At 42.1% G+C, this 27,395-nt stretch overlaps 1 protein-coding gene across 1 annotated transcript; it reads left to right on the plus strand.

Annotated features, from left to right (window-relative positions):
• The first annotated feature begins 442 nt into the window (after positions 1 to 442).
• On the plus strand, positions 443 to 27,294 carry ammecr1 (AMMECR nuclear protein 1). The gene is made up of 6 exons (XM_010900547.4): positions 443 to 2,103; positions 9,163 to 9,273; positions 20,660 to 20,774; positions 21,347 to 21,437; positions 21,577 to 21,673; positions 21,962 to 27,294. Exons 1-6 carry the CDS (start codon positions 1,658 to 1,660, stop codon positions 22,074 to 22,076), a joined length of 975 nt encoding a protein of 324 aa, XP_010898849.1. The 5' UTR covers positions 443 to 1,657; the 3' UTR covers positions 22,077 to 27,294.
• Positions 27,295 to 27,395: the final 101 nt, after the last annotated feature.

The raw sequence follows: 27,395 nt of genomic DNA on the forward strand, positions 1-27,395 counted from the left end.
ACTGATTTGATACTTGTTCACATTTGCTGCATCACCAACAACTGTCAGAACTGAAGCAGTGTCGTCTAATGACTCTACTGTAAACAACGGTTTTCCAGTTCCATTATAAGCTATGATGTACCACCTAACAAAGTTAACCGCTTGGTATTTTACACTGTAAATCATCATCACAAATAAAAACAGTGTAACTGATTTGCTTTGACATTATTCGGTTGGTTATGTGATTAGAATAATATTTGGAGTTTGTTATTGTGTGTAATTTGTGAATGTAGGCTAGTCTATTGTTAAAGAAATCGGTCAATTTTTCACGTCTGGTATTCCAAAATCCCTCGCGCCCGCCAGTCAATTTTAGAGCATCCGAGACATCACCTGCAGCAGATGGCAGTGGGGAGAGGGCGGACCGCATTTTCTTCGACAACAACGAAACGGATTTAGGATATGTTGGTTTCTCTTTAATACGGATGTAAATTATCTAAAGGGACATAAATCCTAAATGAAAATAACAGCGGAGCATCGAGATCCTCGTGCTGTTGAGGCTGAGCTGATTAGAAGCAGGCGATAGTTAACGCAGCAATTTTTCTGCGTAATTCGTAGCAAGAATTCAGATTTGTCACTGACGGCATATACGGTGAGATACGCATTATGCGTAGGAATAGATCGCACAACATTTCCTGTATCCTATTTCGGCGTATGATCACAGTTTTTTCCACTAACAGCATAGAGGCTATGGCTAATGGTAGCCGCTGTGATTCGGGCGAGGAGCACGAGTGACCAAACCCGGAGGATTTCAGAGATGGAATAGAATGCTGCTGTCTAAAAATGTATGCTAATAAGCGGATGACAACCTCCAAACAAATCTACAGCAAACTTTCAGCGCTGATATGACGCTGGGGTTTAAATAAGATTTTTTTTGAACTGTCCGAGAACTGACACAAAATGCAGGTGCAAACTGATCAGCTGGTTTGTTGAAATGACTAGGTCGGCGCTGACGCTGTCTGATGGATCAAACTGCATTTCCAAATGCTATTTTACTTTGCTTCGATTTGACGTTTGGACCTCCAACATTGGGTCAGTTGTCTAGTTCGAAGTTCGGATGAAAGTAAACAACTGGTGCAATGTTAAGCTACACGGTCCAAAGCGTAATGTACTATTTGTGCTAAAGCGTATGGGTCCTGCGTACTCAAGCTCTCGACTCCCACACAAAAAGGATTGTCTCTGTGCTGCGGGGGGTGCAGTGCAGTAGAGCTCCACATCTGGCTACTGACCGGCTATAACTAGCTAGTTAACTGTCTCTCTGTTGGATAACTATTGAGGTGAATGTGTTCCAGTATTATACGACAGAACTGTTTTTTTAAATCACCTCGGTGATTATCGTGTTACGAAAAGCAGGCCTGTATTTTGGACAATATCTGAGATCAATCGAACCATTTGAAGTAGTCCACAGCTGTCTTCTTAAGGAAAAAACGTACAGATTTTGCGTAAGACACGTAATTTTTAAAGGCAAAGATAGGGTGACATTGCAGTCTCTTCATATTGGATATAACGTCGCCCGACAAAAAAAAAGTTAGTAAGTGGGGCATTGTCCGTCATACGTATTAACGCAGTGGGATTTTTACGTCTGGTCGGCGTTCCCCCCACCCTTCCCGCCGTGACGGTGATGGGTCGGAAGCGGTGTGTCGGTGCAGATTGTTCCAAGATGGCGGCCGGGTGCTGCGGGGTGAAGAAGCAGAAGCTGTCGGGATCCCCCGGGTCGGGGGGTCCTGGTGGGGTGGGGGCGGGAAACGGGGTGGCAGGGACCGGACATTGTGGATCGGACTTGGGGATTGGTTCCTCCTCGACTGTGGCAGCAGGGAACATGAACCGAGTGAACGGCCTGGGGGGTCCTGGGGGTAGTAGTAGTAGCACCAACGCTCTGTCCCCAGCCCCGGGAGGCTACAACTCAACTGGCCTCTCCCCAAATCTTAGCCCGGGATCTGGTTCTGGAAGTGGAGGCAGAAAGATGGTTGTTTCGGCGGAGATGTGCTGCTTCTGTTTCGACGTGCTTTATTGCCATCTGTATGGATACCAACCTCCCCGAACACCCAGGTTTACAAACGATCCCTAGTAAGTTCGGTCCTATTATTATGGTGTTCGATATGTAGCTAGTTAGCTAGCTAGCCACTAGTGCTAACGACAACAAGCAGTCGACTGTCTAGCCAAGCTAACTAGCTTGGTGTCCAGTAAGTTGTATCAGATAAACGACAGTGACAAGATAAGCCGTGGGATAACGCAGCCAGTTAAGATAGTTGAGCCATGGAACGTTAGGAAATTAATATATCGAAACTACTTGGATAAAACATGTAATTTCACTGGGTGGTACAGTATGGTGTTCACGGATGTTAACGTCCGCTAGTTAGCTAACGTAAGCTAGTTCAACAAAGGAAAAAGTAGCATTTGGCTAAGTTAAATTAATAGCCAAAAGCAAGTACGAGCGTTTCCAGTTTTGAAAGTTTTGATGGTTTGCTACGGCGCGAGGTGTGTTTGTCCTTCCTGCCTTTAAAAAAAATGACACGGCTTGATTTGAGCTCTGTGACTAGATTCAGTTGATAGAACTTTTAGCAAAGTGTTTTCTGCTTGGGTTAGCTGGCTACACTACAGACATCTTTCTCGACTGAGCCATCCTTGGCTACTAAGTTAGCTTGTTCAACTTGTTCACATTACACTGTTAGCTATAATAATTAGTTTAGAACTAGTGACAAAGCAAGCGGCAAGGCCAGTATGAATACCGAAATGTTTTTAAAATTATTATTAGACATAGCTAGTTTTGTAGTACACCTGTGTAGCCACGGCTGGCACTGAAATGAGTGTTGAGGTTGATTACTGTACACTGTGTTGGTATCTCGAGCAAGTCGTTGTTGTACTTGTTGTATGAAAAAAGTGTCTAATACCTTTTACAAAAACATGCATTTCAAATAAAATCTAAAGCCACTGTAGCCCGCTTCATTATCATGAAGTTATTGTAGCCGTGCTAAATGTCGTAACGTTAACCACCATTATGTTGTTCTAAACTAGAGGAAAACGTCGACCCCAACGCTTCTGACTGGTACAATCGATACTAATTTGACGCTTTCAGGGATTAATATAAGTTTAGCTGACACAGGCCTCGAACTCAACGATGATAGTCTGAGAGAAAACTAAAGACCCGACCTGTGAATGTATCAGTCTATGAGCTTGTCAGGCTTGTTTACAAAGACTGTAAAACACGATAAATGTACTATATAGGCGGCATCCTTCTTTTTGTGTTATCATACCTTGTGAATGTCCTAAATTCAAGAATACATACAAGCGTTTCTGTATAATAACCTTTGAAAGCAGAAAAATCTTAACATTTTCTTGAATTCAGAATGTTTGTCCACAACAACACTTCCACAAAGGACAAATGGATGCTGCATAAAATAATGTATTTCCCTTACATTTGCCAATAGGATTCTGTTCAACTGTTGATATACTATTAATGGTAGACAGTTGGTTTGGCCTACATTTTACATAATCAATTATTAAAGCCAATCTAACGGCTTTTGTTGCTGTTGTTATGATGTCTATGTTCACATTAAACGTTCAGATGTTATTTATATTGAGAGTGAAGGTACTTTGTGTCCCCCAGCTTTGAAAAGGGAAATTCACTCAGACACCTTTTGTATTTACATGTTGGGAAGGTGAATAAATGTGGTTATTTTAATGTAGAAATTAAGTTTATTATATTGTTTTCCTGTAGCTTGTGGCCTTTATGTTTTCTTCTATTATATCCTGCTACTCAGAATGTTATGGATACATTTTAGCATTGTTGCTAATACATTTTACAGTGGCTCTGTCTACTGAACACCAGTGCTAGATGGTATAATATTGCTGTGCTGTATTTTTTTTAACTCACAATTCTATGATTCTATATTTAGATGCTTGAAATATTATTAATGGAAAACCTGGAGAAAAACTATTGTCATTAATTTCAATGTCTGGATTCAAGAAATCCAGACATCAACATGCAGTCAATATCTCTTCATTATATTTAATGTATCCTACTTTATCCTACCTTTTGAAGAAATGACATTCAGTAATACAGTACCTATCTTATGAATACAGGTTTTTCCTAACCGCCTTTTTTATCATGCTTTTTGGAAATGGCATGATATTTCTATCATAGATGTGTAACTGCAAGAGTGTATGTATGTGATGTTTTTATCTTTCTGCCTCTCCCTCACACACACTAATGTTTTTGCCAGATCACACAGAAGTTTATGCTTCCCATTTAGTTAATATTGTGTAGAGGAGGAGTGGAGCCATTGGCTGAGAGTAGGTCACGTGATCCTGTGTCTCAGTTTACATGCACAGGGATTTCTTGAATTAGAGGTCTATATATAGACTTAGTAGTGAGAGAATCCGGGTAGCTGCTGGTCTATTGAATATGAGTGTATTTAAATTTTTTTCCTGCAAATGTGTAATGTAAATCACCTCTCATTGTATGATAAACACATCATCAATAAATAAACCTGTTTCTGCCTCAATAGACAGTTCTGTCAGAACACAAGTTTGAACAGCACGTGTATGTGGAGGCCATGCTCCATTTTGAGCAAACCACCTATTAGAATAAGTGTGAGGTCTGGATCAGGTGTGTGATTCTGACGATGTGGGACGCTGCTGGTGCTCTGGGCCCTGGCGTTGATGCACGGTAATCTGTCGATCTGTTGCCCACCGTTCCTGGATGTAGGAGTCAAGGGGACGTCCTGTGTCATGTTCGAAAGTGGGGCTGCTAATCCAAGTGCCAAATGTCAGGAAGTGTTGGACCAGATTGAAAGCCCAATTTCATTTTCCTTCAGTAGGGAATTCCACTGTGAAAATATAATTTGGTACGTTTCCACTCTTCTGCCAAATCTGTACAAATCCTCAAAAATGTGCCTGACTGTTCTTAAAGTAACATTGATCACATGAATTAGATTTTTGAAGCTGTACATCTCTTGGTAGAACAGAGGTGGTTGTTGGCATCATGCTGGTTTGGTTTTAATGCTCAGGAATAAGCTGAGTAAAACATGACAGCTACACCACATGCACAGCCCAGGCCCACCTTCCTTTCCAGCATTAATGTGGTACCGCTTTGCTTCTCTCGTTCCCATCTTTATTGAAATGTTGGTTTTGAATGCCATGGGCTTTGCTTGCGGGTGTGGTAATGTGTTGAGAGACCATGCCCGAAAACCCGCTTGCCGCACGTTTGAAACAGACCGAAGTAGGCCACCCCCTTGCACCAACCCCCCCACCCTCTCCCCCGGCTAGTGTTTACCGCTTAGAGGATTTAGGTGGGCTGGATGAACTCCAGGAGAACTGTTCTTGGTGTCTTGTGGTCACGGCCCATAACCATGGCTGTATTATAAAGCTGCTGTGCTGGGGGCTGTAATGAACGCTAAGCCTGCCCTGCACCTCTTGCCACAAGCATGATTTTTTTTTTTTTATAGACTACTGAAATGTGGTGGCTGACCTGGTGTTGCCAGGTTGAGCACTGGGGTTGCCAGGTTGAAACCTGAGGGATATGATGTGAAGAACATGACACCATTGCCTCCCATCCCCCATCTCTGCACACACTCCTGCCCACAACACTACCTTGACTTGTGACCCATGATTTAGCTGCCAGAGTAATGGAATATGTGCCTGCATGCATGTCTCAACACTCTTAACTTTGTAGATAGATGAAAAATGTGGTTATTTAGTAATGGCCTGTTTGAGGTTTAAAGCTGGTACTAGGTTTGGGTTATTGTCTAATTGTGACTCTATTTGGCACTGGGCAGTGATGTCATCAGGACTGATTTGTAGTCAGCCTGCAGTGTGAATTGGGCTCCAGATGTAGCAATGCGCATTAAAACGCCCCTGCAGGTTTTTCTAGGGGGTTTCCGCTGTCTATTTGGGATGCCACATTTTTTTGGACTTATTGCTACGCGAGACATGTTTTAGAGGCACCTCCTAAAATTTGAAATGTATTGTCACCGCCAATATCCATCTTTTGAGATTTTCCTTTCCCAACTTACTAGCTGCTTTAAATAAAAGTGACTTACGGGGCTCAGTTAAATATGCTTGACAAAGCTTTTTCTAAATTAATTGTTGTTTGATATGCTTTGCAGAGACACTGTCTGTGTCCTCTGGGTTGGACCTCCTCTGCAGTGTAGAAAGATGTTTTTTCCGACTGGATTCGGTCAGTCACACACTAGATGAATACCAAAAGGCTAGTGATGCATCCCCCTTTTACACATGCAATATAATTGAAACAACTGATTCACTCATCAGGCATCAAGAGCAGTTGGGGTTTGCTCTGGCATGGTGTGTGAGGGGGGGAGGGGGAATGGATGATGGGTTATAGAGTCAAGGTCACAGTATTGCACGTGATTTGATAGGACATCCCCTTAGTACGTGGCTGGTCAGCTGGGATTACTTTTCAGAATGGAAACACCAAAGTGAGTGGGACCACTGCCAAAAACAGGAAAGTAAAATTGAGCCTGAATAAAACGGAGCATACTGAGCACTTCATAGTGCCCAGGAAGTACACACATTGTATGGATCTGTCAGTTTAAACGCAGGCCTTAACGCCTGTTTCCCTGTCATGTCTGCAGTGCCTTTTTGTCAACAACTGTTTTCATGACTCCGCCATGGGGGTTTTCAAAAGATTCTCGTTTGCCTTGAGCTCACGGCGTGATTGATTTCTCTTAATGAAATGATAATAAATCAATGTTGACTCTCGGGAGTCTGGATTTTGCAATTCACTGAACCCATCAACCCCGGCTGCAGCGCAGACATTTTCTCTGTCGCCCCTTCCTCCAGAACACAAACCATGGTCGCTTAATCACCAGAGATTTATCTTGGAGTCTTGCCAGGAAGTGGTCTAAAATATGCCAACCTATTTTGTGATTTTACTCGTTTGATATGGACCGGCATTCTTGGTCAGACCAGCAGAAGACTGTCCATGATGTGATCATTCACCCTTCAGCCCTGTAACAATTCCAGCTCTTATCGACGGACCCTGCTGGTGATTTACCAAACATGTAGGCTGTTTTGGCTGCTGTTCACCTGACGTGCCCCAGGTTTGAAAGCGATCCATTTTAAGTAGGGGGCTGCGTTGTGACGACTCAAAGGGAATTCTCCACTGTCATTCTCAAAAACATTCAGTCTGAGCCTCCGTCCACAGCTGTTTGACATTACTTCAAATTTGGGTATTGTACAAAACAAAGCAAAAAGCCATTTTGATACCTTCTGACCAATCAGAGTGTATATGTAGGTGCACCTTTTCAAGTATTGCTTTACACTTTGTTCCGACATCCTATTCGTTTCTGGGACCAATCAGATTGAACCCAAGCGGTTTCTGGAACCTATCAGATTATTCAGCCGTTCTTGCAGGTCTTCAGGTAGGTTAGTTGTTTAGATTCAGAATCTTACAGAAAAGATAGGTCTATGTTAAACCTGTCAGTCTCTTGGTGGGTCTTTTGCCTAGCCATGAAGTGGCTTTTTGGACAGTGGAGCCTGGGAGTCAACCCATTACAGCAGAGATTCACCATCCTCACTCCAGAAGCATTGACTGTCTGTCTGGAAATCCAGAGATCACTTCTTATTAAGGATCGATCTGACATCAATCTGCTCATCTTTCACTTTCCCTGTCTATCAAGCACTTTTGCGGTGCACCAGTCTCACAGACTTAAAATTCTGTCTCTCCTACTTAACTATTCATTTTCAGTCTTTCAGAATGAAGGTCACTGTGAAGAGATTCTCCACTGTTATGTTACGTTCAGACACAGCCAGAGTGAGAGAAATGTATTTAAATGTAGATTGGCTGCTACTCAGCTCTTCCTCACTCTAAATGAGGTCTTGATTAAGAATATTGACTAAAGCTTAGATGATCAATCAGCTGATTGTCTTTCTCTCCACCTGCTTTTCTCAACATCACTGCCATACTTGTCTTCACTCAGTCTCCGCATTGTCCTGGCCTCTAAATATACATAATTCATGATAAAATACTTAACTCATGAACCTAAAGAGAGACCCATTTATACTAATAATAGCTCCCTTTTTACTTTCCTGAATACATTTGACTTCATTCTCTGCTTCGACCAGAGACCTCTCCTTAACTATGGATGCCGCTATAACCGTCACATTGATCTCTACTGAGTTATTCCATTTATTATCAGTGCTTTCATTTACCCATTTCACTATATACCATGCATTTTTTCCTGTGGAAGAAATGGTCAGAAAGGGACTTTCTACCACAGCGCCAACACATTTTAGGGTCTAACGGTGCTTAACGTTAAGATACATTTTTGACTTTGAAATAATTTAAAGGAGCACTGTATAGAATCCTGCCTCTAAACGAGGACATGTTTTCTCCTCGTCTTCCCTTACCGAACAAGGCCAGTATAAATGGGGAATAAGTCAGTTGCACTGATTAATTTCGTAGAAAATTATTTGATCATTAACATAAAACATTAACTGTAGATCTCTACCTGTAATATTTGCTTAATTGTATGCTAGTAGTACAGTAAAAATCATACATATTGCCCCTTTAACCAAAATGTGACTGAGATATAAAAAAAAAGGTCTATGGGCACACATACTGCATGAATAAATGTCACAGACATCTGACTCGCTTGTGTCTGTCTCTCAAATTGATTTTGGCACCCACTGGGAAGGGAAGCTCAAAATATGGAGCTGACTGAGTCCATATGGCGATGTTAAGCTGAAAGTAAACTTGACAGGTTTTCACAGCTACATAGCTGCTTTGGAAAGGTTAACTTTTCTCTCATCCAGCGATCTCCTCTGTAAAGGCAAACTGTAACAGATATCCATGTATTTATTATTTAGTTTATAATAATTCCACTTTTTAGTTTATAATAATTCCTATTCCACATTTATCCATATGTCAGCTCAATGTTAGTTAAAAGATATTAGATGTCAGTGTCTTGTCTCTCCACGACTCAGAAAACCTTGCAGGTATTGCCTCCAAATGGCCTACCTCCAAACCCTAAGTGCATCCTGCTACTTCAAGCTATTTATTTGGTCCAGCAATAAATAAACAAAAGAAGCTAGGCCAGTTTCACGTAAAGATTAAATGTTTTTGAAACAAGAAAATTTAACCTTCTTTCCTTGTTTTTCTTTCAGCCCGCTGTTTGTCACATGGAAGATTGGCAGGGACAAGCGGTTGAGGGGATGTATAGGTACCTTTTCTGCCATGAACCTGCACTCAGGACTCAGGGAGTACACCCTAACCAGGTAAGCCCTGTCCTCAGCTTGGCTACACCCACGGGTCCAAGCATTCTCTTTACTTTGGTTGAACTCTGGTCCTGGATGGTCACAGGCACTTCCATTTTTTTAATATCCGACCAGGAAAACCTCCTCACTTAGCTGAGTTTGGTCAGGTGTGGTTCCTGAACCCCTTCAATAACCTGATTACCCTGCCTTACATTTTAGTTTTTCATGTAAACAGAGCCTCCCTCAGTGGACTATAAAAGCATAGGAGCTGGTTTCAACCCGTCAAGTGCTATGAAGCGAATTGTGGTGAGCGTGGAGAGCTGTTTAGGCTCTGGATTACATGTAGCACCGTGTCTATGTTCTCTCCCTGTTGTCTGCTGAGATATCTCCAGAGGGACTGACTGTCAGACCTTTGCCTCATAGGCATGCACAACCGAAAAGGGGATGGGGGGGGGCGATGATGCCAAATCCTTTGGGAGGAAGCAAATCACCCAGTATTTCCCCATGTCATATTGCAGTAAAATAGATGACGGGTATGTTTGGAGTTCTGAGTATGAAATGGCTGTTCTTAAGAGTTCTGAAAGAGACCTCCCACCAACAGAACAATTCGGTTTTGTGGGGTTATGCAAGGAAAGGGCTCATTCATCCGGGTCAGGCAGCATTCCAGGTGTACAGGAAAAAAAATTGCACTTTATTTGAATGGGCAGGGTTGAGCTGCAGCCTCTCTTTCTCCCACAGATACCATGACACACGCACTCACTCACTCATAGGCACACATACTCACTGACCTGGGCGGATAATGGCTTCCTATTGGTTACAAGTTAAGACTCCAGCTAGCCTCCTATTGGCCAGCACTGTTGCTAGGATGATTCCACACTGAGGCCTACATAGGAGGTCATGCACTGCAACAGAGAGATCAAGCTTTCTGCTGTCACCGCAAATTAAGTTGGACCGGACTAAATAACAACATAGTAGCCCTTAAATTAACATTTCAGCAAAAACATTGATTTACTTGCTTTTTTTTTTTTTTTTACTCGACTCAAGCAGTGTTGGTGTGTTTTTTTTTTAGTTTATTTCGATTTTGGATCATCTTTTTTTTATAGACTGATTTGTTCCATATATTAACAGCCTCTCCTTTTTCTTAGTTTTTTTGGTGGTTTGACAGAGTGACAATGGGGGAAAGCAGTTTGTTGTGAGGGGGAACCAGGCAACACAACCAAGCCTCCAGATGAGGATGCCTGTAAAGCTGAGGGTGTTGTTCACTCAGCCTGCCTGTCTGCCTCTGTTTGCTCTAATGTCATTAGGTTTGTGAAGCCTGGGGTGTGTCTGGGAAAAGGAGGCATTTTGTTCTTCACATCCTGCAGTAATGCTATCAATATGACTGGCTTCTTTGATAAAAAAAATTAATATATCTTTCGTGCATACAAAAATTATGCTGTGGTTTTTCTTGTTTCTGTGTGATCATGTACTTACCCTGAGCTGAACACAGAGAGGCTTTAGTTTCTGTCTCAAGGCTTGGGCTCTTTCCTTAATGTGTTCCACTGCTGGTTCTGCTTATTCAAATTCCTAATTGCTAAATATTACCAGGCAGAACAAAATGCATGTAAGCAAGAGATTGATGTGTCACACACAATTCGTTTTTGAATATAGCAAAGAGTGCACAGGCACCAGTTGTAGGATTACTGTTGTCAAAGTGTGCCACCTTTGCCAGAGACACTTTAAACCAATGTTTAAATGAATGTTTTCAGAGAGCAGAATGTTCATGGCTGAGGTAGAGAATGATTAAAATGCTGTTGGCTGGAAGCAACTATTGTACCAAGTAAGCCATTTTCTATCATTTATCTTGTTAATGTTTAGGGACTCTAGGTTATACCTCATCAGTTTACAGACCCCCTACACACACCTTGTACACTAAAACATACTGTAACTACGAGCTTTGGTGCTTCTGTGGTTTACAGTTAAGTAGGACAAGATGGGGGAAGATGCCCCCCTAAGACCATGTCTAATTGCTGACACGCAACGTTTAAAAAATAGTGTATATGGAGACGGCCATCCTTAGGGGTAACAAACTATAACAAATGGCTTACGTTGACATATATATTTAAATAAAGATTTTTTTGTATTTTTAGGAAGGTGGCATTTTGCTCAGCCAACAGGATAAAATGCTCCCTGCCACTGGAAGATTTTGCCATAGGGTTTCAGAACTTTTTTATTTTTTTACCTCACCTGCACATGAATTACATTTACTTTTCCCTTACACTTCATTGTGTACAGTTAATGAAATCTCATTATTATTGCTAGTCTGGAATTTTAATTCCTGCAGTCTTTAGACACATGACCAAATGGTTTTAATTAGTTTGTAATACTGCAGGCTTTCTTGGCAGAGTTGCAAAGAAAAAGCTGTACTGTATCTCAGACTGGCCAATAAAAAGAAAAGATTAAGATGGACTAAAGAACACAGACACTAGACAGAGGAAGATGGGGGGGGGGGGTCCAGTTAGCCCTTTACTGTTGCAGATACTATTTATATTTTTTGTTATTTTAAAGGACAAAAAATGAGCTTTTCTTTCAAAAAACATGGACATTTCTAAGTGACTCCAAAATTTGGACGGTAGTGTATGTATAGATATTTCTTTTTTAAGTCTAACTTTTTTAAAATAACAAATTCAGTCAATTTACCAAATAATCCATTTGCTAGAATTACTTAAAATATGTTGGCAGCCAGAGGGAGGGAAAAAAGGAATTAGGGAGGTGGTGTCTTACCCCATTTTACCTTACTTCCAACTATTTACATCGTGCTCATTCTGGCTCCAGAAATGTATGGAACAAATTTCTTCTTTCATGGCTACTTCAGAAGCACACCCTCACCTGTTTAGAGTGTTGCTTTCCACTGCATTCATTTGTTGAGTGGTCTGTCATCACATGTAGGGGCCAGCTGTCTTGGAGTTAGGATATTTTTTTTTCCTCATTTCGCTATTGGTCAGTCATTGAAATACATTCTTATAATATAAGAATATATCATGAAAAGCAGGCCTATAAGGTAGATATAAGTTGACTTTGCTTCTTTAGTGAATTGTGTTATTTTAAACATCTTTCTCAGGTTGCAATATCTGTAATAAAACTAGTAGTAGTTAGGGTTTCCATTTGACTTCCTTAGCCACTTTACAAGGGCTCTGTATCCACACTCTACTGTGTCCAAGAAAGGAAAATGCAATTGTCTTTTTGGTGTTAAAACAAATGAAGCACTTATTTGGAGGAGCTGAATTGTAGGATTTACTCAAGAAAGGTGGCAATAAAAAGTGCGAACACCACAAATCTGAAGAACCATCTATGGATCACCAGGTGTATGATTATATTATTATTTGCCTTACGCTATAATACAGGCATAAAATGTAAAATATGGACAATTACAGCATTAACTGCAATTATTTGTGCGACAATTAATCAACGACAATGTCTTAATCGTGACAGCCCTAGTATCAACATTTATTTATTTTGGCTACTCACAGCGATATCCAGGTTTGTCGAAGATCGTTGTTGACTAGTGGTTTCCAGTTTACACAGGCAGATTCCAAACTATTCTTATAGTAAAATGTACATATTAATGTACAGTAAAATCTTTTTTTTAAAGATTTACTTTTGGGCATTTTTGTTTTATTTGACAGAGAAAGTGGGAAAGATAGAGGAGGGAGTGTGCTGAAATGGCAGTAGGCCCGGAATCGAACCCATGCTGCAGCAGTACATGTGTTCCGGAGACAGCGGCTTAGGTCACTGGACCACCCTAGGACACAGGTACCAGACAATGTCTTAAAAGATATCTTCAGGAATCTTGTATACAGGCTCCTACCACAAAATTATAGATGCCATTCTCACTGTCTCGTGGGATTATTTGTCTGAAGTTATCTCACTAGATTTCTCCTATTGGATGTGATTAAATGCATATAAATGGAATGAATAGGATTAAAGTTCCTGTTCAGCTCAATAGTTTGTCAAATAGTGGAAATCAAGGTAGATAACTTTTGACCCACACAGGTGATCATCCAATGTCCCCTTAAATGTTTTCCATAAACTTAAGCAAATAATTATAAGCGAACATAATGCAGCTTCCATGCCACACATTACATAATAAGCATGTTGTATATCATTTTCTATATCTTTAATAAATAAAATAATATGCAATGTTCTGTCCAGCACCGACATGGCTCTGAGTGACGGCCAATGTGGTGAGCTTTAATCAACCTTATGGCCTCAGTGGGACAAAGGGTTTGGTTGAGTGTTGTGGTGTGGGTGGGGGGTGAGACAGTAGCAGACAATCCAATAAGGAATGCATTAACTTCACAGTGGCTGGGCTGAAGCTAGTTAACTGTCGGTCCCCCTCTCAAACTGTCTCTATGCCTCTCTGTTTCTGCATGTGTCTGTCTATGCCCTTTTTAGAATAGCCTCCCCCCCCAATGATCTAACATGCACCATATGAATGTCATACTTCAGTGTGTGTTCGTTCTGTTTCAGTCTACGATGTCTTGGTCTGGGTGGCTCGGCTAATACTTTCTGTCACCACGTCCCCATTTCTCGTTGGCAACGTGATGTTTCCCTTCATTTTAGGCCAAGTCTATACAAATTCTGATGATTTATAACAGATGGGTCACTGTTCGGCGTCTACATCTGTTGTTGCAGCCCTTGGGTCAGCATCAGGCCTACAGCTGCAGCCTGTAGAGGAGCGCAAGGCTGGCCCGGCCACGTTGTCACTCCAATGGATAGCGCTTGTAGTCCAGAGCAGCCATTTTGTTGAGATAATCTGTTTGTTTTAATAGACAGCCCCTGTCGAGGGCTGCTGGCAATGTTAAACTCAATGACCTCGTGCTCTGAAACTACCAGACAGGCGGTCTAGTCACATTCCTGTTGTTGTCCCCCCCCCCCCCTCTCTCTTTCTCCCCCCCCCCAACCCCCCCACCCTCTCTCTACTGGAATTGGTGACGACTGCACTTAAGGCCACTAACCGATGGAAGTTAGTGTTGCACTCGTGTGTATTGTCTGTTATAGGCCTGAATGCAAACACCAACATGTGTGAAATACATTCTTAATGATGAGGTTGGGCTCCATAGAAACGGATGTATTCATGTAATGTCTGGTGTGACTGAGGACATGTCACACTACCCTCCGAGTGCCGGGGATGCGTGGGTGCCTGTTTGACTGTCCGGTTTGGGGAACATTATCCTGCTCTAATCAGTCAGCCTGAACTGCTCTGCTCCCAGCAGGATGTAGAATTCTCATTGGAACAGCCGTCGCTCTGAAAGACCAGCAGGGACTATTTATTAAAGGTTTTCATTGGATCCTAAATGTATATTCAAGTCAAATTTGGATCTGTAAAATCCCAGTCTGACACACCAACAAGATCCGCTGTTTTTGTAAAATCACTTCCCAATCCAAGTGGGATCAGTTGTCGGCCATATTAGAGTTAATCGGATTGATATTTTGTCTGATATACAGTACACATAATTTTTTTTTTTTACTGTACCTACTCACTCAACGATATTGCTTTAAAACATCAAAACAATGAACTAACATAACATGAAATAATAATAAATGCTTTTATATTTTAGATTCTTCAAAGTTGACACTTTGCCTTGATGACAGCTTTGCACTCTGGGCGTTCGCTCCACCATCTTCATGCGGTAGTCCCCTGACCTGAAATGCTGAGCTCTTGTGTGTTTCTTTTTCACTCTGCGGTCCAAACTCATCCCAAACCATCTTACTTGGGTTGAGGTCGAGTGATTGTGGAGGCCAGGTCATATGATGCAGCAGTCCATCACTCTCCTCGGTCAAATAGCCCATACCCGGAGTGTGTTTTAGGTCATTGGCCAGTTGAAAAACAAATGAGTCCCACCATGAATGCCTGATTCACACAGTCTCCTCTGAGCAGTTGATATTCTGATGTGTCTGTTACTTGTGAAGCATTTCTTTGGGCTATAATCTGAGGTGCAGTTAATTGCCAAGGCTGGTAACTCTAATGAACGTACCTCTGCAGCTTCCTTTCCTGTGGTGGTTCTCATGAGTGCCTGTTTCATCACTGCGCTTGATGGTTTGCTGTAATGTTAAACATTGACTGACTGTCATGTTATAAAGTAATGATGGGCTGTCATTTCTTTTTGTTCATTTGAGTTGTGAACATCTTGACATGTTATGGACTACAACAGTACAGATATGATGGTCTTCTGTTTACCAACCCTAACACAGCAAAAAGAAAAGGAATTCCACAAATGACCTTTTAACAAGGCACCCTATTAATTGAAATGCATTCCAGGTGACTACCTCATTAAGCTGGTTGAGCGAATGCAAGTGGCTACAATCTGAAAATATATTTTGATCTGTTCAACATATTTCTTTGGGTTGCAACGTGATTCTGTGTGTCATAGTTTTCATACCTTCACTTTTATTCTACCTTGTGGAAAATGGTGAATATAAAGAACTTGCATGAGTAGGTGCATCCAAGCATTTTGAACTGGAACTGTATATCAGACCCAGACAGGTACTGTATATTTATCCACCAGATGCAGGATCTCTTCCCATGCTGGCCTGCCAAATAGTTTTAACTGGTCTGGCATAACATCAACTGTTCGCATGGTTTTTATTATAGTTTGCTCAGTCAAATACATGTTTTATGTGAGTTTCATTTCTTCAGAAGTTATCTAGAATTTAAGTTTGCTGTGTTATACTACACGTCTCTCAAAAATACGCTGTCTGTTTTCTGCGAAATTGCACTTTCATTTATTTGTAGTAATTAGCTATTGGTTAAGCATACCAATTTAAAATTGTTCAAAATGAAAACTCTTTGGCAATACTGATTGTGTTTACTGATGACCCAATGGAACATGGGAGAGGTTGGATAATGCAGTGTTGTTGTTGTTTTCCAGCCTCTGGTACTTGGGTCCCTGAGTGTGATAGCAGCCTATCTGGTAATGGGGGCCTTGAATGTGTCACCAGTTTAAGAGGTGTTTTTAAATTCTTATTTCTTAAGTTTCAACCAAGTGTGTACACGCTGTTTCTGTTGTAGGCGGTGGAACTTCCAGTCGGACAATAACACCCCAAAAATCGCCCTGCAATAGTTCAAGAAGAAAAGCTGGAGTGGCCAATGAAGAGCTCAGTGCAGAATCACATCCATTATGTAATGGCAAGAGCTGAAAAACGCAATTGGTCCAAGACACCCCACAGAAATTGAAAAAGGAGAATAGTTGTTACAGAAACGTCAGTGGGAGGGCAAAGGCGTAGAAGAGTACACCAGAAGAATTAAGCAACAAAGATGTATTGCTGGAGTTGAGTAAATAACACTTATTTTAAAACCCTGGTTTTGCATTGGATGCGTAATATGTTGTTTACGCGCATAATCTAGAAGTACAATCAGTGCCTCTGAAGCGAGCTGAACCAAACCAGACTGTAATTGAAGATCTGAGGATGGACTCTACAGTTAATGGGTAAAGATGGATCAGGACTGAGTGGAAGAATTTACTCCAGCTAGTAGTCCATCTGCTGATGCTCATTCTTAGTGATGACTTTGATACTGTTTTCAGACATACAATGCCGCTTCAGTACCATGTTGATGCTAGCACCTGATGACCTTTAAGATTATTCAAAAGAGTTGCACATCAGAAGAGGCCGTACCCTTTCAGATTTCTACTCCGGCTTTGAATTAAAGTCTTGTTTAAAAGTTGCAGATTGATGTACCACGTATTGTTTTTTATTCTGTTTATTTATGGCATGGTAGCTCTTTTAAGAGAGAGCGGTCTGCACACAGGTAGCAGACAGACAGGCTGAGCTTTAGGCCCTTTAGGACAGACAGCTTTAGGCCCTGTGTTGGAAATGCCGGCACAGTGATGGTTCTAAACCTTTTCCAGATTTCACTGAAATATTACAGCATTGTTTATGTCAAAGTGTGTGGGATTTTAGTCCTACACAGATGTAATGATGCGGTCTCTGTCAGATTTAGAGCGTCTGAGGAATGAGATGTTACGAACACCCATTTTCAAAAGTAAGGTCCGCTGCTCGAAAACATAAGTCTCTGCCCCAGTGTACATTAAATATGGAGCTGCCTTAAGTCCTAAATCTCAAGGTGGAGAGGTTGGGGGATGCCAAAGTGGTGTCATCTACAAGCTTGGGACTTCCTGACAGATTCATTGTAGTTAGGGTGGAGGATGACTGCAGCGATAGAGTAAATAAGATGATGTCATGTTTTGAGATGCTAACTAAATGGTCACAAGCAGGTAAGCCTTGTTATTGGATTGAAACTCTTCGCCTTTTCAAACATATGGACTGTGGCGCCTCGGAAGGGCTTGGTTATGGCATTGTTGTATATCTGTAAGGGTATATGATGTTGGCTAACAGAAATTCGGTGCACTCCTCTCAATTTTAACAAGCTAGATCTAAAATCAATTGGTTGACCTCCAAAGCATGACAAAAGGTTTAGCTGCTAATTATTTGTCTTCTCATAGGTGGTATCATGCTTTCAAGCCTTAGTTATGCATTTTAGACCAATTGCAGAAACTGAAAGGGCTTCTGTTTAGAATCCTGCCTCTAAACAATAACACCACTTGTCCCCTATCATCTTACCGAAACAAACCGACACCACTTGTCCCCTATCATCTTACCTAAACAAACCGACACCACTTGTCCCCTATCATCTTACCTAAACAAACCGACACCACTTGTCCCCTATCATCTTACCAAAACGAACCAACATCACTTGTTCCATATCATCTTACCAAAACGAACCAACACCACTTGTTCCATATCATCTTACCAAAACGAACCGACCCCACTTGTCCCCTATCATCTTACCGAACCGACATCACTTGTCCCCTATCATCTTACCGAACCGAAACGACACCACTTGTCCCCTATCATCTTACCGAACCGACACCACTTGTTCCCTATCATCTTACCTTACCGAAACAACACCACTTGTCCCCTATCATCTTACCAAAACGAACCGACACCACTTGTCCCCTATCATCTTACCAAAACGAACCGACACCACTTGTCCCCTATCATCTTACCGAACCGACACCACTTGTCCCCTATCATCTTACCGAACCGACACCACTTGTCCCCTATCATCTTACCGAACCGACACCACTTGTCCCCTATCATCTTACCGAACCGACACCACTTGTCCCCTATCATCTTACCGAACCGACACCACTTGTCCCCTATCATCTTACCGAATCGACACCACTTGTCCCCTATCATCTTACCGAACTGACACCACTTGTCCCCTATCATCTTACCTTACCGAACCGACACCACTTGTCCCCTATCATCTTACCTTACCGAAACGACACCACTTGTCCCCTATCATCTTACCGAAACGACACCACTTGTCCCCTATCATCTTACCTTACCGAAACGACACCACTTGTCCCCTATCATCTTACCTTACCGACACCACTTGTCCCCTATCATCTTACCGAATCGACACCACTTGTCCCCTATCATCTTACCGAACCAAATGAGACCGACTCAGTACAAGCTGGTCCTGAGTGGTTTTGAGTGGGAAACATAAAACATAAACTGCAGGTGTCTGCTGGTAATTTTTGCTTGTTATTAATGCTAGTAGTACAGTAATAATCTTACATATTGCCCCTTCAACAGGTATTTCCAGGTAAATTAAATAATTAAGACATTTAATGTTCTTGCCTTCTGGGCAGTGCACCATTTGTGTGTTACCAGGACCTCATCGGACATACCTAAATAGTTGTTAGGATAATTGTGATTAGTTAGCTCTGGGACTGACTGGGCAGAATCTGGCTGATTTGAAATGGACCGTAACGCACAAATGTATTGCTGGTGCACTACTGTAGCTGCCCCAGTAATTTGCTGTCTTTTCAGGTCCCTTTTGGTTACCATGCCATCAGCGTGCCCTCATCCTGAAAAGTAAATTACTGTGAGAGGTCATTTGCCATCAGATTTCAGCCACAGAGTGAGACAGCCTGTTTTATGGTTTCATTACTTTGCTTCTCCGTGCGTCTCTCCCTCGTCTCACTGTAGTAAGAAAAATAGCTGGGCATTTGCAGAGCTCAGCCTGTCACTGCCAATCCTGGATGGAATGCCCGAGTCCCCTTTAACACACCACAGTGTTGAAAGGAGTGCTGCAGAGGCCCATTTAACACACTAAAGGAATGCTGTAGGGGCCCATTTAACACTAAAGGAATACTGCGTCCCAACTTAGGTTTTGAGAATTCTGCATAGTATACAATCTGAAAAATCTAATCAGTTTCAAGTTTGCTAGGTTAATAGAGATCATGTAACCCCCCCCCCCCCCTTATCCTTTTTACATGAAACACTGAGAAAATCCTCATTTCTACCTAGCTAAAATTGTATTTGTTTGGTGTGGCTTCCCAAATATCTTGACTCCAATGTGCAAAACTGTTTTAAATAAGTTTCTTTTGAGAGAAAGCTTTTGGCACCAGCTCATTGTTTATCATAACCGCTATTCAGTATCTTCATTGAGCAAGTTGATTCCACAGGGATGTTTATACTAGCGTATTTCCTATTTGGCCTAGAGTCTAGGCTATTGGTTGCATTCAAGAACAGTAATTTTTATTGATACTTTCATATGGGTAACTGAATCACTTTCCAACTGATTCAGTCATTTTGACCAATCAGATCACATATTTTGGTCTGAATCAAGAACTGAATTAGTTTTAGATGCAGCCAGAGTAGCCTGTCATGTAGGTAACATTTGTCATCAGCTAAACCATCATCTGAACCTGCACTGCGAGGCCAAAATGTCCGCCACCTCCCAAAGCCAAGTTTAACCACAGCATTTAACCCCTCATTGAGGTGACAGGGAAATCTGCAGAGGCACATTTAACACACGACAGAAGAAAGGAATGCCTTTGTCTTCACTGTTCACCCAGTTTGTTGTTACAAAAGGAGTGTTGTGACAGTAAGGCATGTAGAAGAGACATGCTCTACTGACTGAATATCCTCACCACATGGGACATTTCACTCCCATGGGTGAACTGGGACAGGGTGTGTTGCATTATGGGACATGGCGACAGGAGGACTCCATTCATCGGTCTCATCTGACGTTGGTTGCTGTTGTCTTTTGTTAGGTTGGAGAAGGAAAAAGAGGGAAAATGAGAACATGTCAGCTGAGCTAATGCCATGTAAATGTCTTCAGAGAAAGGAGTACTGTAACCATGTAGGGTTTCTCCATCAAAATGTCTCTCTTCAGAGGGATGCGGTATTTCATTCTAAACATACCACCCTGTGGCTCAGTGTGAGATGAATATGTACCCTGGGTTGAAATATTCTGCTCTTCATAATCTGTTGTTCTTCCTGTTGGCACTGGTTCCAAGTGATGAAGCTGACGCTTGGGCCTGAAACGTCCCCTGTGCCTGTGTGTCCACAGTGCCCTTAAAGACAGCCGCTTCCCCCCGATGACGAGGGATGAGCTGCCACGTCTCTTCTGCTCAGTGTCTCTGCTCACCAACTTCGAGGACGTCGGTGATTACCTTGACTGGGAGGTAAGAGACTGAAACAAGACAGGTAGCTATTCATTCATCTTATGCAATACCCTTCAGTCCTTCTGTTTGTATTGAAATGAAATATCCTTCACATGCTGTATGCGTATCCAGCACTTTATATTTAGTATGCTCAGGAGAGTAGTAGCCTTCACTGAAAGAGTCATTCTCCAGTTTAAATCGGCAATGAGAGTTGAATAGGAAAAGGCCTCTGTTCCTGTCCTGATTTAACTGGAGCCTGTTGCAGCCTGGAGATTGACACAGCAAGGATGATTGGGGCGCTAGACAAGCACACACACACCTCTGTGATGAGGACGTGGGGGACAACGGTACCAAGCTACCACAAGTGTATCCTGGCCCTTACAGGGACTCCGGTCTCCTCTTCCATTAATTCTCCTGTTACCTCAGTGATTCCCTCTGTCAACCAATAGAAGCCTCTCTGTGGCCTCAGTTTTGCAGTTGGGTAGGACAGTCAGACCCGAGACATGTGGTGTATATAGACCCTTATGTGTTGGTCCGCTCATTAAAGTCCAGTCTTTTCTCTCCCTCCCCCCCGTTCTTTCTCTGTACTCTAGGTGGGCGTTCATGGCATTAGGATAGAGTTTTTCAATGAAAAAGGATCAAAGCGCACGGCCACCTACCTACCAGAGGTTGCAAAAGAGCAAGGTAAGTGAAACAATGTATCCCCCCCCGCCCCCAGCTGGGTGTAATCCCTGTATGACTGAAGGGCTGTAGTTGTACAGAGAAGTGCTATTCAAGGGGATCTATAGGGGATATTCAAGAGGATCTAACCTTCTCTGTGCAGGATGGGACCACATTCAGACCATAGATTCCTTACTACGAAAGGGAGGCTACAAAGCTCCCATCACAAATGACTTCAGGAAGACCATTAAGTTGACCAGGTAAGAGAGGCTGCTTTCACGTCGGGTGCCGCCAGTCTCCCTTCCCCCGCTGCCTCTGTTTTGGCCTTCAGGGTAGATCACGAAGTGTAAGTGTGGCTGAACCCTTGGAATATGGCCCCCGTGACCTTCCTGTGCGCCACGCTACCACTTGAGAGATCAGTGACGGGCTTACCGCCAGATCCACAGCAGCGTTGGGATGTAACGTGCACAGTGTCCCCATCAGCCGTTTAAGTTGGGGGGCAGGGGGAGTGACGACGCCCCCTCTGACACACCTCTCTTCTTGCCCAGGTACCGTAGTGAGAAGATGACAATGAGCTATGCGGAGTACATCGGGCACCGCCAGCACCATCACTACCAGAACGGCACCGGGCACCCTCTACCCCCCTACAACCATTATTCCTGACAGCGAGCCGCATGACCAATCACTGGACCTCTCCGCTGACATTTTCCCCGGAGAGCCCGCCCCATCCTGGTCTAGCTATCTCTACTACTGTACCATTTTATGATGATAGTTTCCGTTGCCATGCTGACGCTCTCCCAGACGTTGACTTGGCAACGGGTGGCAAAATAAGCATAAATTGATAATGACAAGTAAATAATCAAACCAATCTTTTATTTTTATCCTCCTATTGATTTCATTTTTGCAGCATTATATATATATAATCCCTTTCGTTCATATTTTTGACAAGGAAAACCAATACTAAATATTCTTAAACTTTTATTGTTTTCAAACAATCCTAATCAGGTTTTTAATTCTGTGGATGGAAGCAAGTCATATATATGGTGGATTATTGTGGCATAGTGGTATATGCTCATGTTTTATGTAGGCTTTGCGACAGCGTTCCATTTATTAGGATGTTTCTTTTCTTTTTCTAGTGTAATCCTTTCATAGTAGCCAGATTGACATTATATGTATCATGTAGCGAGCCAATGGCAGTTCCAGAAGGTTCTATCTTTTCCAAAATGTTGCGATTCCACTCAAAGAATTGACTGTTACAGTTGATTTGGTCCTTGTTAACCGTTGTAGTGATGTAGTTGTTTGGTCTAGATTGTAGATTATAGGGTTGTGAAGCCACGGGGCCAGTATTTACTGATCTTTAACGCTTTGCACGACAATTGTTTGTGTGGTTCAAAGTTTGTTGTTAAGTGCACATCTGACAGGAGATTGAAGCCGCTGAATTAAATTAGAAAAAGGATCATGCCAAAATATTTCCCAAGATGCTTGACAGAGCAGATCCGTTCCACCGCTGTGTGTTCACTGTTTTGTGATGAAACCTGCAAAACTTGAATTTAATTTGTTTGGCTTTGGATACGTTATATGCCCTCCCTTTATTTTATTTTTCAAACTTGAGAAATGAATGGGGGAAGACATTTTGGCGTGATCATGACGGCATCAAGGGAAGCTAACCGTCCCTAGTCTCAGCGGAGCAGGCTGGGCGTGATTGTGACCCACGGGGCTGGAGGGTGTGGTTGGTTACACAATGCACCACGTCACTGCCCTTTAAATATGATCCTGTTATTCCATGCCAGTTGGTTTGAGAGAGAACCAATGAAGGAGACTTGAGTCTAGTGACAGGGACATGCTAAAACTACTGAAAGCCATATTCTCTTTATAATGCATGCTTTGTAAGAGTGATTGGTTGGCTTGAGGTGTTTGCTTTTCTCCCTTTCTCTAATCTGTAACCTCTCTGTTTTTACTTCCTGTAACAGTTGACTTATTCTGATGGCTTTGGTCCCAACCTTTTGGTTTCATATTAAAGATTGTGCTTTGTGGTTTGGTCCTAGTTGGGGACCTGGGTCTGTGTGACATCTGGCCTTTCCCCAAATAATCTGTGAGTTAGCATTGCCAGTGCTTGAACTCCCTTTGTGCTGTTTGTTTTCCACTGGTTTGATTCCATTTTAACTGGCCACAATGACCCTTAGGTATGCTTGATGTAAACAATGTTTACATCCACATGACGTTACGTTCTTGGTGGCGGTTGCCATAGTTGTGCACTCGTGTTCTAGTCAAATGTTGGGCGTTGCTGTGACTGCTACAGGAGACGAGACTAGCCAACATTTAAACCCTGGGCACTGGTCTTTGTTGGTCGCGTTGTTCAGGGCATCCAGCCGTTATTTTCCGTTTCAACATGACATGCTGCTGTTTGTTGAGGTGCTCGCTGTTTTCAGGACCAGTTGCTCTCTTATCTCTGTGCCACTAGAAACCTTTTGGTCTGTCCTGTCTGTTGTTTGGGCTGATAGGTGAGTTGGTAGGAACCGATGCAGGGCAAAGTGGGAAAGGGTGAACGTGCTGCATTCAGTCCAAATCCTGTAAGGAGAAGAGCTTTGAACAGAGCATGGAAGCCATTTCCAAGTGAACTTGAGGATTAGCTTACAACCATCGTGTTTTGTAAAGGATTTGATCTTGAGGACTTGATTCGATTTTTGTGTGGTGACGGACATTTTTTAGAGGTGCTTGTACTTGAAGAGAAAACAGCCTTTTTGCAACAGCCTTTACCAACAACTAACAGTAGGACATATTGGTTTTCTTTTCTTTTTATGCAAACCTTTAAGGGCTTATTGGCACTCCATCCACAGTAACCCCAAATGACCCCGATTTCAGTTGTGTTGCCTTAATAACTCAATTAATAAATGAGGACCGGTAAAATGGTAGCCTGAGTGTTCTGTCCCACGCTGTACTGACTGCCCCTGCCCTCCACCTGCAGGCTAGGGAAGGACCTTAAGCAACTGTTTCACCCTCACCATTGTATTGGGCGGCTAAGGTGACTGTTAGTCAAGCCATTCCATTCCATTCAGTCATTTAGCAAGATGTTCTTACCAAGAGCGACACTGTTAAAGACCACACCGTTCTGCCTAAATAAGACCTAGTGTAGACATGGGCCAGAGACACGCAACACCTATTGTGTTGCCATAGCAGGTGTTGTGGTTCCCTGCTTAGCAATGTGATTTAATTTCCATCATGTTCTGCTCCTAGGGCCAGGGAACCGCTACTTCAGACTGTGCTTCTTAACAGCATTGACAGGACACAGTACCCATGTTGAGTGAGCTGTTGGCCTAGTAGTTAATCACAAAAAACTGTTTTCGGAGAACTGCGGGAAGAGCTTTCTGCTCTGCTGAACAGTCAGGTTCAGCCATTTTCTGGTCCATTAAATACAGCACAACCTGAAAATGTTTCTGCTGCAAAACCAAGCCCATCACCGTCTTTAACATACTTGTGGATATATGTACACACATGCAGTCCATGTTGCTGCATGGGGGCGTGTGGAGCATAAAGTATGGTTTAACCCATGACGTGCTTCGTCTACAATGTCAAGACTAGTGTAAATCATTACAGAAATATAGAAAATAAATAAAATGGTGCTATTGGACCTCATGTTGGGGCGGTCGCGGGTTTCGTGACTGGTCATGCGGACTCATCGATCATATCAGACTATTAACCTTGATATATGCAGATCTGTTCAACAGGTGTTTTTTTTCCTACCAGTGTAAGTCAACACCCTGCAGGTTTGAAAGGACAAGAAGCCCCCACTACCCAACCCCCCGCCCCTCATATCTCCTCCACCCCAAGTTCCTCCCTGTATCATGGCCTGGGGGTTAAAGGTGTAGACTTTCAGTAGATTGTGGCATCAGAAGGGGACATTGTCTTTCCTGGGCTGGACCAGTCGAACGGGCCCTTACCCCACCTAGCGTCTGCCGCCCAGTCCTCAGCCCTTTTTGGGCCTGGCCCCCAACTAGATGTTCCTTTTTAAAAGCACACACAACACTTCATGTTTTACCTCTGTGTTAACAATTTTTTATGCTGTCTGGAACGCATCCTCCTCCATGGGCCTGACTAGCCGCTTAAAGCAAAGGTCACCTGACACTAGGCTTTCACTCAACTGTACCTCTCACAAACTCCCTTGAAGGAAGCCCTGAGTTTTAGCCTACTAATTGAATATGGTCATGCATGTGTAGTAACCCTCTATAACCATGGTTTCTTTAAGCTAAAGACCATGTTGTGACTTGGCTGGAAATGAGGGCAGTTTGGTTGGTAGGTTTAGTGGGAGCCAGGCGAGATGTCATCAGGATGCTGCTAGAATTATTGTAACACATTTGACTGGGACTATTTCTTGCCATTCGTGAATTCCTCTTCCATAAGACAGTGAGTATATCATGTTCCTTTCATGTGGAAATTACTGAACGTTCTGTCTTTTTGACCTCTAGAATCTAGCTTCATGAATACCTAATCTCAGTCAAATGTGATATTCCCAGCTTCGATCAAAATGTAATTCACTGCTAATTTGCAGTTAAAACACCTCTGCCCATGGACGAGTGACCTTTGCTCATACTCACAGAACTTGTATAATGTGTGAAGACAGAATGTCATTTGGTTCCGTACCAGGGTTAGGGTTTAGTACCGGTATTCCTTGTATGTGCGTGATGCACGTATTTTAGTGGAATGCTTTAAGCTCATGTTACCTTTGTATGTTCAACTGAACCAAAGATGCCTCTGGCCATGTCCAAATGCTGCTCTTCAGGCATGGCTTCTTGTCCTTCCAAATTATACCCTGCATGATAAAACTTTTTAAAAAAATATATTGTATTTTAATTTTATTTTTTACAATTTCTAACTTGTTTTTGATTTCTTTAGCAACCTCTTATTCAATGCATTTTCACAAATTCAGTCTGAAGCCTTAACAGGCATCAATGATAGTGAAATTAGCTGGTTGCATAGTTTTTTGTCATTTTTTCATTGTTATTATATCATTTTTTTTCCAACAAAAAAAAATAGAAAATTAAACCCCATAGCGTGCCTCCTAGATTTATGGGTTTCTATGTGTTTTTTTTCCTAAAGACCAGCAGTTATACTTTATATAAAAGATGAGTTTCTCCTTATTTTTTATGCCATTAAAGATGAAAAAGCCTCTTTTCTTTACTCTGGACCCAGTAGCTGCACTGGTATACAATCGCACTGATAGATATACAAAAAAATACATCAATAATAATAATAAATGAAATATGAACTACAATGTGTTTGGAACTTTTATAAGAAAAATTACTTTAAGAAAAGAAAAAAAAAAGGTGAAATTACTGTTTTTGTACATCAAAATCACTTATTTAAAAAAAAAATTTTGGATCTAGTTTCTAAATTATTTTAGTGGTTTTCTATGTTCTGAAATTTGAGACACCGAGTTGAGATGCGTCGCTGTGCAGAGTGACCGTCTGCGATGGTGGCATGACGGGTGGTGGGGTTGCCTGGCGTAACCCCTCCCCCACCTTTTATTTCTTCTACTTTACATTTTTGGTTCTGTCTCTTTCTCTGCTTTAGTATTTGAAAATGTTGATGGAAAATTATGAACTGGGAAAAAAAATTACCTCCCCTTTAGATCTAGATCCTACTTCCTTCCCCATTAAATTGCTGTTAGTGTGATGAGATTTCAAATGGGCATTTATGATAGTATGGCTCCCAAAAAAAGAGAAAAATGTAACAACAAAAAAAAACTGTGTGGGGAGGAAGAAAATCTATATAGATGGGTTATCAGTGGGTATGAGAGATGGCTGTGGAGATGATCACGTAGTTTTAAACATTATTACCTTTTAATCATTTATCCAATAAAAATGAATAAAACCAAGTGAAATGATGCAAAATGTGTTTTGTAATTACTCAATGGATTTTATGGTGTTCAGTATGATGGATATGATTGTCTTGTAACTGGTATGACGGCTATGTTCTATGATTACG

The sequence above is a fragment of the Esox lucius genome, chromosome 7, assembly GCF_011004845.1.
Source record: "Esox lucius isolate fEsoLuc1 chromosome 7, fEsoLuc1.pri, whole genome shotgun sequence".
In the NCBI taxonomy this organism is placed as follows: domain Eukaryota; kingdom Metazoa; phylum Chordata; class Actinopteri; order Esociformes; family Esocidae; genus Esox; species Esox lucius.